The 14,332-nt window shown below is 49.2% G+C and overlaps 1 protein-coding gene across 2 annotated transcripts in view; it reads right to left on the reverse strand.

The window, feature by feature from the left end:
• STK32B (serine/threonine kinase 32B) overlaps positions 1-14,332 on the reverse strand; it is a 343,330-nt gene that overhangs the window by 13,058 nt on the left and 315,940 nt on the right. For both annotated transcript variants that reach the window (XM_079920141.1, XM_079920140.1), the window contains 4 exons: positions 11,290-11,406; positions 9,038-9,163; positions 6,406-6,537; positions 4,310-4,374 (listed from right to left, as the gene is read on the reverse strand). In XM_079920141.1, the coding sequence (XP_079776267.1) occupies positions 4,310-4,374; positions 6,406-6,537; positions 9,038-9,163; positions 11,290-11,406 (440 nt within the window). The remainder of the gene's footprint in view (positions 1-4,309; positions 4,375-6,405; positions 6,538-9,037; positions 9,164-11,289; positions 11,407-14,332) is intronic.

Below are 14,332 nucleotides of genomic sequence, written 5' to 3' on the forward strand. Positions count from 1 at the left end.
ATAACTGACGCCATCTTGGGCCTGTTCATTTCCTCCTGTCCTTCCACTGACCCTACCTAGGACTGTACTGTGTAGTAAATCTCTTCTCTGTTGTCAGTGGATTTGTAATTAATAGATATTGTTTAATGACCATGAGGTCCAGGTAGTCTCCAAATAATGATAAAGACCTTTGCTGACATATTCCTGGCACCCACCCATCATAAATCAGATAAGGCCTTGACTTAGGAATGCAATCCCCGTCTCCAAGCACTTACCCCCATGCCCTAGGTTAACTATAAAATGGTGATGGTCCCTCGGAGGTGCGGAGTGCAGCTGCCGATGCCTCCAGACTGCCATACGCCCCATCCGATCCGCAAGTAAGTTACCCGCAATAAACTTCACAACTGTACTTTATGGAGCTGACTGCCTCGTTGTTTGGTCTCAAGATACCTTCTCAGTTCATTGGGCACTTTTCATTCCCTCTGTCCTCGGAGACAGTTTTAGATGGGGAATTCTCATGACTCAGTCCAGAACCAACTGGAGGATGCACGGTGTGGGCACTCTGGTCTCCTGCAGAAATTCTCATCAGAACGACTGGAAGAACAAGGTACAGTGCAGATCCCCAGGCCCATTCTCTCAGCTTCTGATTCAGAAGTATGCCGTGTTGGTTTCCCGGGCGCGGGGCTGGGGAGCTGTAACACGGTACCACCAGCTGGGTGGCTTATAGTAACAGAAATGTACTATCTCACAGTCTGGAGGCCAGAAATCTGAACCTAAGGTGTTGGCAGGGTTTGTTCCTTCTGGAGGCTTTGAGGGAGAATCTGTTCCAGGCCCTCTCCTGGCTCCTGTTGGCTCTGGGCCATCCTTGGCTTTCCTAGGTCTGCACATGGATCACACCAATCCCTGACGCCATTTTCACAGTCTTCTCCCTGAGTCTGTGTCTCTTTTCTTATTAGGACACCAGTCATATTAGGACACCGGGCAAGGGTCCCCTGCCCCAGTATGACCTCATCTCAACTAATTATATCTGCAACAACACTATTTCCAAATAAGGTCGCCTTCTAAGGTCCTGGTGGCTAGACCTTCAGCATATCTATTTCGGTGGGGGGAGACACAGTTCAACCTGTAACAGATGCAGCAATTCTAAACGCTAACAACCCCCCGGGAGATTCCGACATGACCCCCTGTGACTGTGGCACTTCCGTCTGGTTCTTCTTTACAGAGCCTTCTGCAGAGACAAGGCCTGTAACAACGGTACATGGAGCAGGACCAGTCTGTTGCACTTTGACAGCCGGGCGTGCAGAGAATGAAAGGAAACAGAACTGCTGGAGGGAGGCAGCGAGGGGCAGCATGGTCCCAGCGGAGCATGAAGGGAAGCCTGGCTCGGCGTCTTGGCGTCCCCTACTGTCACCCCACTGGCCACATGTCTGAGGTCGGAAAGAAGGTACTTGACTTAATTTTCCAGCTACTCAAACGCCAACACAGCAGGTGCTTCAAAAACAGGATTGCAGAAAGAAGTGCAGGATGAATAGCGCCGACTTTTTTTTCTTGGTTTAAAAGGAAATCTCTTGCTTTGGGGCAGATCATGCCTCGTGAATTGACTTCTCACAGGCACTTTTGTAGATGAGAAACCACAGCAGAGAGGGTTATGGGTAGATGCAGTGTGGCTCCCTTCCCACGTACATTGTGGAGCAGGGATGGGGTCTGACATGGACGGGTCGACGTGATGCTCAGACAGCATCCAGACACCAAGCCGTCCACCTGGATAGTTTTATATGGTGGGTGGGGAGAGGCTGGGGGAAAGGCACTCCTCCCAGAACACCTGCTCTGACAGGTAGCCTATAGCCTCAGAGCCACGGGGGAGCACCTGAGGTGAACAGAGAGGCAGGGATGAAAGAGCAGGAACCTCGGTGAAACCCATGCACATCTCCCCTTACGGGCCATCTTCTTTCCTGCCTCCTGCTTTTGCATATGCTGGTCCTTGACCCCGCAGCCTCCATTGGAAAATGACTTCCACCCTCCCTCTGTTAACGGTGCCAGCCTCACTTCAAATCCATGATCACAACTCTCAAAGGGGTTCTCAGCACGGCTGGGCGATCCTACCACATTTCCCTATCCATTCACTCTTTTTTTTTTTTTTTTTTTTTGCGGTACGCGGGCCTCTCACTGTTGTGGCCTCTCCCGTTGTGGAGCACAGGCTCCGGATGCGCAGGCTCAGCGGCCATGGCTCACGGGCCCAGCCGCTTCGCGGCATGTGGGATCTTCCCGGACCGGGGCACGAACCCGCGTCCCCTGCATCGGCAGGTGGACGGTCAACCACTGCGCCACCAGGGAAGCCCTATCCATTCACTTTTCCATGTGAGAAAGAGCACCTAATTGGTCGAAGCCACTAAATAGTTAGTTTTCTGCTAAAAGCAGCCAGAGGCAACCCCTAACAACACAAGGACGGATATCTCATATTCATCTTCTTTTAAAGGGAAACAACTTGGATTCTTCGGATTCTAGATTGAAGCATCTTCTGGCACGCGGCACAATACGCAATGTGATTGCTCTCCGCTCGGGTCCGTCACCCCTCTGCCTTTTCACAGGCTCACATTTGCCATCCAGGCACTCTCTGAGGACCCTTCAGACATGTCTGAACTGATAAAGGACCCGAGGCAAGGTTGCCTGGAGCCCACCATCACTTTGGCCCAAACTGCCCAAGCTGGTTTGAGCGGAAGTTCCCAGGACTGGATGTCTACTGCTGGGAGGGACCATGAGCCTCAGAGCAGGCAGGACCACAGGAAAATTGTGATGAGCTCTGAAACCGCTCACCACGTCAGCACTGCCCCCCCTCCCACCCCGCCCCGTCCCAAGTCTGACGCGCTGTGTTGCAGAGGCACTTCCCGTTCTGCTGGGACCAAGGACGTAGTCTCGCAGTGGGTGAGACTTGCTGCCCAGCTTGGTGTGTCTGGGCTAACCTGGGCATCCACCAGCCCTAGAGCTTTAGCTGACCAGGATAAATGACAGGCTGCAGTCTCCTTCACCTCCCCCAGTGCCCACTGGGAATGGGGCCCCGCCCTGCCCCCCCGACCCAAACAACTCTGCCCCAGGGCCCTCACCTCGTGCTGCTCCACCCTCCGTGCACGCTTAGGGAATACAAACTTCTTCAACAGCCGCTGGTCCCTGTGTCTGCCAGGCCGTCTCGTTCTCTGGGCACTGTCCTGACTCCTGGAACTCCACGCCTTGCCCTCCTCGCCCGTCAGGACTCAGCCGGGCATGCTGGCTCCAGAAGCTTCCCTGACACCCAGGCTGAGCCTGGCACCTGCTGTCGGAGCCACGCCTGGGCTGCCGTTTTCCATATCATGCATCCCCAGTGCTGCTGTCACCTGCTATAAGCTGAAAATGGTGGAACGCTGGTGAACGCCTAAGGGCCAGCCTGGCATGTGTCCATCTGGCCCTCCTGGAGGTAGGGAAGCGCATCCCATCATCTCCGCAAGCCCAAGGCTTAGTTGAGCGTTGGCCAAATGGGGCTGATGTGCTGTCAGTCCTGCCTACAGGGCTTCAGCTCCTGCTGCATGAGCCCACGGCTGCCCCAGCCTCTGCTCTGACTCATCAGGCACAGGTGGATGAACCCCCAGATAGTAACGTCAGCTGGGACCAAGCCTGAGCCTCTGCTTCCTTGACTGCTGTAAGGGCAGTCATGCGGCCAGGTCCGACCCCAGCTTCGCCCCTCTCAACTCAGCGTCATCCTATCTCCTGCCAGCCAATGATGCTGGGGTCCTAGCACAGTCCACACCACCTCACCCCATCAAATAATAACAAGAACAATGACAATAACAACAACAACAATAATAGTAACCCTTTTCATGAGGACTCCTACCATGCCAGGTATTGTATGAACAGCCTCATTTAACCTTACGACAAACACACTGCAAGGGAGTGATTTCCACTTTGTCACTGCTGAAAATGAGGCTCAGTGACGTTAACTGACTTGCCTTAGGTCACTCTGGCAGCGGAAGAGCCAGGACTTGATCCCGGGCAAGTTTGCTCCAGAGCTTGGGCACGTAACCATCTGTAGGCCTGCCCCTCTGCGCCAGCATCCTGTGTGCCGGCTTGGTCCTCCTGTGGCCACCCCACTCCACATGAACGCCCTGAGGCCCAGAGAGGTGAAGTGAGTGCCTTGCTCAGGCCACATGGCAGAGGCAGGATTAGAACAACGGCGTCCAACTGCTGCTTCCCTTCCAGTGTCGTGGCTGGCTTCATGGGGGGCCAGGGACCCCGATCCCCCCCAGGGGGACTTTCTGCCCTTGGAAGGGCTCTGCCCAGCAGATGCTGGTGGTGGACTTACTTCTCTCTGTTGAATATGATGAATTCTTTCCGCACTGTCTCCAGGCACTGCTGGAGGTGTCCATTCTGTCAAAGAGCACAGAGAGGGGACTGTAAGTGATGAAGCATCATTCAGAGAGTGAGGACGAGCAGAGACTGATCTAAATGGGGCCACGGATGCTTGGGGCTGGGGACAATCAAAGCGGCTGGAGCAGCCCTGATTGTAGCGGTGGCTGTGCCACCGGGGGTGGGGAGGGGGGCTGGCAGACAGAGATGCTTTTCTCCATTTGAAGCCATTAAATCCAATTTAAAAGCCACGTTAAAACGGAATAGGAATTGAAAATCATGACCTTGGTTTCCTGATCACTTGAATGTTCTTTAGTCCTAATTAAGAAGCATGGTGGGGAGAGGGAGAGATTTAAGGCCATCGTGCAAAGGTGCTCAATCTCTTCAGGAACAGGTGCCCAGGACCACCCGTCCCACGGATGCTCTGTAATACACGTCTCAGAGGCTGCCTGGATGCAGAATGTACACTGCATGCCTGTGCAGGAACCCCACACCCTTGTGTGCCCTTACGTACACACACCCAGCCCTTCCCAGGCCAACTTCTGCATTAGGCTCTGCAGGCACTGGCCTCGGCTCCACGATACTCTTAGGGGCTACAAAGATGTTTTACTTTCTTTTCAGATAAGCTGAAAAAAATGAATTTTTAAATTTGAAAGTTATATTCATCTTCCTACCAATGGAATCATGCACTACAATTTTTAATATATTTTGATGGAGGAAGGGGCAGTTGTGGGTTGAATTGTGTCCTCCAAAAAGGTATGTTGTGGAATAGATAAAGAAGATTTGTATATATACAATGAAATACTACTCAGCCATGAAAAAGAACGAAATGATGCCATTTGCAGCAACATGGATGGACCTGGAGATTATCATACTAAGTGAAGTAAGTCAAAAGAGAAAGACAAATACTGTATGTTATCACTTACAGGTGGAATCTAAAAGATGACACAAATGAACCTATCTACAAAGCTGAAATAGACTCACAGACATAGAGAACAGACTTGTGGTTGCCAAGGGGGAGGAGGGGGTGGGAGTTTGGGATTAGCAGATGCAAACTATTATATATAGGATGGATAAACAACAAGGTCCTATTTTCTAGCACAGGGAACTATATTCAATATCCTGTGATAAACCATAATGGAAAAGAATATGAAAAAGAATGTATATATGCATATAACTGAATCACTTTGCTGTACAGCAGAAATTAACACAACATTGTAAATCAACCATACTTCAATAAAAAATAATATTTTAAAAAGATACGTTGAAGTCCTAACCCCCCAGACTGGTGAATGTGAGCTTATTTGGAAACAGGGTCTTTGTAGATGGAACTAGTTAAGCTGAAGTCACCCTGGAGCGGGGTGGGCTCTACATTTAACAACGGGTGTCCCTAAAAGAGGGCCGTGTGAAGACACAGAGAGGAAAACGCCACGTGAAGACGGAGGGAGAGATGGAAGTGATGGAGCCGCGAGCCAAGGGATGTGAAGGGCTGCTGGCCACCGCCAGAGGCTGCAAGAGGCAAGGAGGGGCCCTCCCCATAGCCTTTGGAGAGAGCAAAGCTCTGTCAATACCTGGTTTTGAACTTCTGGCCTCTAGAATTGTGTGAACACATTTCAGTTGTTTTAAGACACCAAGTGTGTGATACTTTGTGTTGGCAGCCTAGAAAATGAATGCAGTGGCCCACAGAGTGTGGCCCTGGGTGCCTCCACAGTACAAAACCTCTGCAGAGGGTGCTGGGGGCTACTCGGAACAGCGCTGGTGTCACTCAGCATCATTTCTTCTGCTCTTGCTAACAGATACGGAGGTTCCTGCGCTAGGAACAGTGCTAATGTGAATGATGAGAGCACGAATATGTCCCTCTACAGGGATGATTTCACAGGGTTCTGCTATGAAAGACCACTTGTTCAATGGAGGCATTTTATTGACTGCAAATGAACGTATTTGGTGGGGCAAAGTGACAAGCCCCCCATCTGGCTAAGAAGCAGCTCAACCATATTCACTGGAGTATAGGATTCCTCTCTGCCTGGGGTCTGCTCCTGAGACGGCACTCACCAGAGGACAGCTGTCCTTTGTGCCATCTTTGGACCTGTTCTTTGCCAACCTCTTCTTCTTTTTGTGAAGTGGTTTGGATTCAAGAATCATTTCTTCAAGTTCAAATGTGGGATCACAGTTCAGTCTCCCTTTCTGAAAAGAAATGGAAAATAAAACACGGTTTGTCTTTGTTCCGTGCCATTGAATTGTATTTTCATTCATCCATTCATTCAATCAATCATTCATTCATTCAACAAGGAACAATGAACTACTCCTATGGGATACATCAGCTACACTTTCTTCCTGATAATGAACAGTGACACACCCTCGCTGCACACGTCATTCACTTATCCCCATAATCCCGCCCACCTTGCACACCCCACTTATTAACATCCACAGGTTCCCTTGATCTCCTTACGTATGTTCATTTCGTGAGGTTGAGTTCAGTTTTCCAGTCTGTTCTTTTCACTTATTTTCTCATACTCTCCTTCTCATGTCATTACTACCTTTTCTATAAACATTATTTTTAACAATTCCATTTAAAAATACCATTTCTGGCCAAAATCTACCCAGTTCCCCACTGGCTCCCTGTTCTCCTGCAGCTAGAGCCAGCTGACCCTCAGGCCTGGCTCTGCTCTAGGCTGGGCTCCTGCCACTTTGGTCAGGAGCAATATCGGTCTCCCTGACTTATCCCAGGTGGCTCTTTTCCATCCTGAGACCCAGCCCAGGATGCTGGCCCTCTCAGGCAGCACAGGCTGGTGGTTATAACATCAATGGCTCTGAAGGTGCTCAGAAAAAACAACAACCCAGTTCTGCTGCTTTCTGACCTTGAACTTCTTTGGGACTCAGTTCATTATCTGTAAAGTCTGGATAAGCATTCCTCCCTCATGCAAGATTAAACAAGTTAATAAAGTTCTTCATGTAGGGCCAAGTGAGAAGTGAGTCCTTGAGTAGGTGTCCCTGTTCCTGATTGGATGGGGGCTAGGGAGGGGAGGGACCATGCACAATGGGGCGGGGGCTGCCAGCCTTGCCACTGAGTCGTACAGCCTCACCTTTCACCTGTGTGTCTTTGAGGGAGACATATAACCTCTCTCTGCCTCAGTTTCCTCATCTGTGTAAAATGCAGCAGGCTCATGGGTTGATGAGGATTAACTGAGATAGTGCTTGCAAATCGTCTAGAATGGGTCCTTCCTGATCCATGGCAGGCCTGCAGTGACTGACCACTCCCTCTGCTGCCCTGCAGTCCCAGCCGCCTCCCATGGGAGCCCCGGCCTTAAACCCCAACTTATAAGCGAGGGTCTTGCTACCTGCCATCAAACTTGCCTTGGCCAGGCTGCCTCACCCCTCGATGTTAGCCCTGCCCCTGCCATGGCCGGGGCAGGAGGAGGAATCAGGGCTTTGCAGATAGAACTGGGGCAAGGCCTGGCTTTTCCACTCACTAGCAAGTCCCTCAACCTCTCTGGCCCTGTTTCCATAACTGTAAAATGAGGGTAAGTGCTCCGAACTTGTGAGGCTGGGGAGCAGTACTATGTTCTTTTCCCTTTCCCTTCTCCATCCTGGAGAGAGGTCCCAGCGGAACAGTCCCCGCTGGGCTTGTCTGTACTGACAGCTCTCCCCCACCTGCCCCTGCCGGGATCCTCACACCGCCAACTGCTATGGCTCCACTAATAGTCCCCTTCCCTTGGTGGTACATCTGTCCCCCACCACTCTTCCTCTCCCAGTGAGCAGGTCAGATTCCAGGCCCAAGTCTTTCCTGGCCTGATCTATCTTCCCTCCCTCCCTCCCTCCCTCCCTCCCTTCCTTCAATGGAGGCTCTGGAGCCAGACTGCCTGAGGTGAAGCCCTGGCTTTGCCAATTTCTCACTGAGTAGTCGTGGGCAGTTTGCTTAACCTGAGACTATTCACTTAAGCTGAGACTACTAACAGGGCCCCCTTCCCTGTTGTGAAGCTTACGTGACATAATGTACGTGAAGCTTTAGAACACGCTTAACCCTATTGGCTGTTATCATTAACCGATCCATACTCATGTGACAAGCACATATCGAGGTCTTCTAGCAGCTTCTGGGGTCACCCATTGCTCTGGGATCTCTCTCAGGCGAAGGTCAGCCAACCCACCCTCTGAAGCTCTCGGGCAATGGCGGATGCACGCGACAGAACGTTATTGACCGCTAACGCAGACCTAGGCACCTGTCCAGTGGGGAACCAGGGAGGGTGAGATCCACTCCAGGTAAGGGGATGGAGAGGCTGGCTGGGAAAACGTCCCAGAGGAGGCAATGACTGAGTTTCCTCCTTATCCAGAAGGCAGTTACCAAGACCCTCCAGTGGACCACTTGCTGCGTTTTACGCTGAGTCTGGAAGGAGGGGGAGGAGATTTCCAAGTGGACAAGAAAGGCACTCCTGGAAGAGGAAGTAGTGTGTTCACAGGTATGGAGCTAAGGAACAGTGTGGCCAGAGGGGACAACTGCAGGCATCTGCGTGTGGACCTCGGAAATCAGGCACAAATCCACCCTGAATCTCAGTGAAACGTGATTCCTCTGGTGCTCAGGTGACGGTGGCCAGCAGGGCCCCCACTGGACAGCTTCTGGCGTCTTCCTGCCCGCCCAGGTGGGGCACCCTGCACAGGGCGGGATGCCGTCGAACAGGACCTCACTCACATTGGGTACGAAGCCGGGCATCAGGGCCTTCTCCCACACCGCGTCCCAGTTCATGTCGGCCAAGTAGGGTGCGCTCTGGACGTCACCGAGGCTGGACAGGCGGCTCTTGGGGTCCTTGGTCAGGAGCTGCAGGCAAAGGGCAAATGTGCTCGCTTGGGCAGTGCACCCCACCGAGGTTTGTGGGGGAATCCGAAGGCGGAGTCTTGGGAAAAGGAAGGTGCCCCGCTTTCTGCGTTCCATGAGTGTCCTGCCCTGTTTGGGCTGCTGTGTTGGAAGCATCACCTACACTCATCTCTTTATAGCCAGAGAGGAACTGAGGGGTCAGGCTGCTGGAAGGTCATCCAGCAATGGACTCTTTGGACAGGGACTAGATTTTCGCCCGCCCTGCTCCCCTTGGGAACTCGCACCCTGTGACATGCCACCTCTCAATGAGGTCTGCAGAGGCTTCCAATTAAAAATAAAAAAGAATTAGCCACCTTCTTTTAGGACTTTCAGCTTGGTAATGGGATGCACAAAAGCATAATAAAATTTCTCCCTGGACAGCTATGAGGTGACCTCTGCAGTCTGATGGAATGGCCTCATTTGTAGCCAAGGGGTCAACTTTTAGCTTCCCTTCAAATGGAGTTTCTGCTAATAAGGGGTGATGCAGTAAAAGAAAAAAAATAGCCGTACATTACCTTGCATCCAGAGGGGTTTTCAGCTTTCAAAACACTAGCTTATCTGGTGCAAGGACACTGAGGCTAAAAATGAAAGACGGGGCCCAGCCCTGGGAGGGCCACTCGGTAGCAGCGTGGCCCCGGCTGAGCTGCTGACTGTGCTGTGCATGTTTCCTCCTCCGAAAGTAGGAAGGATAATGGTAACTCTTCCACTTCTGGCTCATGATTCAGATGAGACCCATAGGGGATGGATGAGGACCTGGGACACACCGAGGCGGGATGCCACCCCCAGCTGCTGGCAGGTGGGAGCTGGAATCAGGACCCCCCGCCAGTCGGCTCCCACCTGCCACTGCAGCGAGTGGGCTACAGTCACACCATGGGAGGGGCACCTGGCAGGGTCTCACCTGCTGATCACGGTGGCCTCTCTCTAGGAACTGTCCCCAGAATGACGGGTACAGATTTAAACAGAGATGCTGCTTCAATGCCCAGGGCAGGGCGGCGGTGGAAGGGGGTGGCCACCGTTTAGAGCAGCAGTTAGTTCTCGGACTCCATGGGTGGGTGGGAGGTGGAGGTGTTGGCAGGTGGGTAGAGCTTCCAGGTGATTCCAATCAGCAGTTGGTTAAGGACCACTGATGTCTAAAACCCAGGGGGTGAATCTCCCCTAAAGCAATTTAACTAATGAGTAATTCCCTAAGTCATCTACAGAGTTTGGAGGGATTAAGAGCTGACATCTGGAGTTCAGAGAGCTTGGATTTAAATCCTCCTCTGCCTCTAACAGCCCTGTGGCAGTGAGCGAATGATCTGCTTTCCCGAGCCTCAGTTTTCCCATCTCTACTATGGGGGCACTAACACGACTCCTCTCACAGGGCATGTAAGGACTAAATGAGCAGAGCCCCCATATAACATTCCCCCAACCAGTGCTGGCTGCCGTCATCATAATTCCTTCATTAAAGGTGACTGGCACTGACCACATGCAAGGCTCGACTCTGTGTCTCGGAGGATTCCGAGTGAGTTTAGCTGAATGCCAGCCTCAGAAGGAGGGCGCCACGACCCACTGCCCATGCTGAACTCGAGCTTATCGGAACACAAACAACAGGGCCTGCCCCACCATTTCTGATTCAGCAGGTCTGCGAGTGGAGCCTGAGAATCCGCATTTCCAACAAGTTCCCGGGGGATGCTGGTCCAGGAACCACCTTGGAGAACCACTGCTTTATTCTACTAGCAACTACTAGTTCCCAGGAAAAGTCAGGAGACGCCCAATGTCTTAAAGGTCAGTGAGTTAAAAGATGATTTGTAAAATTTTTCAAGAGCTATATGCATTAAATATTTCTAACTACTAGAAGCTTGTTGTGGAGTGAAAAGAGCCTGTGGGCTTTGTTGTCACAGACGTGACTAAAAGCCACCCTGTCCAGCGGCTTTGTGATCTTGCTGCGGGATGGTGAGAGTGTTTACGACGAGGCATTAGAGCACCGCTGACTTTATTATTTCCACCACTGTCCCGCCATTCGTTTTCTCATTCCTTAATCTGCTGGTCTGCCTGTTACTGCATTGAGTGCCCAGCTCCCTGGCTAGGTGGGCTGGGGGCTGCCCCCTTACCTTCTTCAGCAGGGCGACCATGCCCTTGCACCACGTGGAGGAGTAGTGGACACGCTCCACCTTGAAGATGTTGAGGATCTCATCGATGGGGGTGGCCGAGTGGATTTCATATGGCCTCTGCAACCAAAGGACAACAGGTGGCATCAGAGAGAGAGACCCCACGTGGTTAAAACAGACATAGAGAACACACTTGTGGTTGCCAAGAGGGAGGGGGAGGGGGAGGGATGGAGTGGGAGTTTGGGGGGGGTGGGATGAATTAGGAGATTGGGATTGACATATATACATTATTGATACCATGTATTAAATAGATAACTAATGAGAACCTACTGTATAACACAGGGAACTCTACTCAGTGCTCTGTGGTGACCTAAATGGGAAGGAAATCCAAAAATGAGGGGATATATATGTATGTATAGCTGATTCACTTTGCTGTACAGTAGAAACTAGCACAACATTGTAACGCAATTAGACTCCAATAAATATTTTTAAAAAATAATAAAATAAAGTCAGCTCTGTGCCTTTAAGCTCCAGGCTTAGCCTTAATCTGTTTGTGTGGTTGTGGAGAAACCCAGGTCCTTCGACAAGAATACTGGCACATATTAAGATCCATATTCCATCTGCGTCAGGTAAAGAGCTCTACTGATGCTCGGTTCTCACTCATTGGCCTTAGGATGTCTTGACTCAGAAAACCAAGTGGTCTTTATAAGGTAAAGTAATTACATGTTCTGCTGGGGAAAGTGATTTTGGCAGCAGGGCACTGGATATACTCATTATAGAGTGGACGTGAATCTCTATTCCAGGAAACTCAGTTTACAAAGATGGCCAATTTACCGAGAAATGGAAGAAACAGGAAAAGAACTGTGGTAGACCTGTTATTTTATTTAAAAATTTTTTTTTATGTCTTTATTGGAGTATAATTGCTTTACAATGGTGTGTTAGTTTCTGTTTATAACAAAGTGAATCAGTTATACATATGTTCCCATATCTCCTCCCTCTTGCGTCTCCCTCTCTCCCACCCTCCCTATCCCACCCACCCAGGTGGTCACAAAGCACCGAGCTGATCTCCCTGTGCTATGCGGCTGCTTCCCACTAGCTATCTATTTTACGTTTGGTAGTGTATATATGTCCATGTCACTCTCTCACTTTGTCACAGCTTACCCTTCCCCCTCCCCGTATCCTCAAGTCCATTCTCTAGTAGGTCTATGTTTTTATTCCCGTCTTACCCCTAGGTTCTTCATGACATTTATTTTTTCTGAGATTCCATATATATGTGTTACCATATGGTATTTGTCTTTATCTTTCACTCTGTATGACAGACTCTAGGTCCATCCACCTCACTACAAATAACTCAATTTTGTTTCTTTTTATGGCTGAGTAATATTCCATTGTATATATGTGGTACAGCTTCTTTATCCATTCATCCAATGATGGACACTTAGGTTGTTTCCAGCTCCTGGCTATTGTAAATAGAGCTGCAATGAACATTTTGGTACATGACTCTTTTTGAATTATGGTTTTCTCAGGGTATATGCCCAGTAGTGGGATTGCTGGGTCATATGGTAGTTCTTTTTGTAGTTTTTTAAGGAACCTCCATACTGTTCTCCATAGTGGCTGTACCAATTCACATTCCGACCAGCAGTGCAAGAGTGTTCCCTTTTCTCCACACCCTCTCCAGCATTTATTGTTTCTAGATTTTTTGATGATGGCCATTCTGACCGGTGTGAGATGATATCTGATTGTAGTTTTGATTTGCATTTCTCTAATGATTAATGATGTTGAGCATTCTTTCATGTGTTTGTTGGCAATCTGTATATCTTCTTTGGAGAAATGTCTATTTAGGTCTTCTGCCCATTTTTGGATTGAGTTGTTTGTTTTTTTGTTATTGAGCTGCATGAGCTGCTTGTAAATTTTGGAGATTAATCTTTTGTCAGCTGCTTCATTTGAAAATATTTTCTCCCATCCTGAGGGTTGTCTTTTGGTCTTGTTTATGGTTTCCTTTGCTGTGCAAAAGCTTTGAAGTTTCATTAGGTGCCATTTGTTTATTTTTGTTTTTATTTCCATTTCTCTAGGAGGTGGGTCAAAAAGGATCTTGCTGTGATTTATGTCATAGAGTGTTCTGCCTATGTTTTCCTCTAAGAGTTTGATAGCTTCTGGCCTTATATTTAGGTCTTTAGTCCATTTTGAGATTAATTTTGTGTATGGTGTTAGGGAGTGTTCTAATCTCATACTTTTACATGTACCTGTCCAGTTTTCCCAGCACCACTTATTGAACAGGCTGTCCTTTCTCCACTGTACATTCCTGCCTCCTTTATCAAAGATAAGGTGACCATATGTGCGTGGGTTTATCTCTGGGCTTTCTATCCTGTTCCATTGATCTATATTTCTGCTTTTGTGCCAGTACCATACTGTCTTGATTACTGTAGCTTTGTAGTATAGTCTGAAGTCAGGGAGCCTCATTCTTCCAGCTCCGTTTTTCGTTCTCAAGATTGCTTTGGCTATTGCTTTGGCTATTTCATTCTCAAGATTGCTTTGGCTATTTCGTTCTCAAGATTGCTTTGGCTATTCGGGGTCTTTTGTGTTTCCATACAAATTGTGAAATTTTTTGTTCTAGTTCTGTGAAAAATGCCAGTGGTAGTTTGATCGGGATTGCATTGAATCTGTAAATTGCTTTGGGTAGTAGAGTCATTTTCACAATGTTGATTCTTCCAATCCAAGAACATGGTATATCTCTCCATCTATTTGTATCATCTTTAATTTCATTCATCAGTGTCTTATAATTTTCTGCATACAGGTCTTTTGTCTCCTTAGGTAGGTTTATTCCTAGGTATTTTATTCTTTTTGTTGCAATGGTAAATGGGAGTGTTTTCTTGATTTCACTTTCAGATTTTTTATCATTAGTGTATAGGAATGCCAGAGATCTCTGCTTTAATTTTGTATCCTGCTACTTTACCAAATACATTGAGTAGCTCTAGTAGTTTTCTGGTAGCATCTTTAGGATTCTCTATGTAAAGTATCATGTCACCTGCAAACAGTGACAGCTTTA

Source organism: Stenella coeruleoalba (genome assembly GCF_951394435.1).
Source record: "Stenella coeruleoalba genome assembly, chromosome: 4".
Lineage (NCBI taxonomy): Eukaryota > Metazoa > Chordata > Mammalia > Artiodactyla > Delphinidae > Stenella > Stenella coeruleoalba.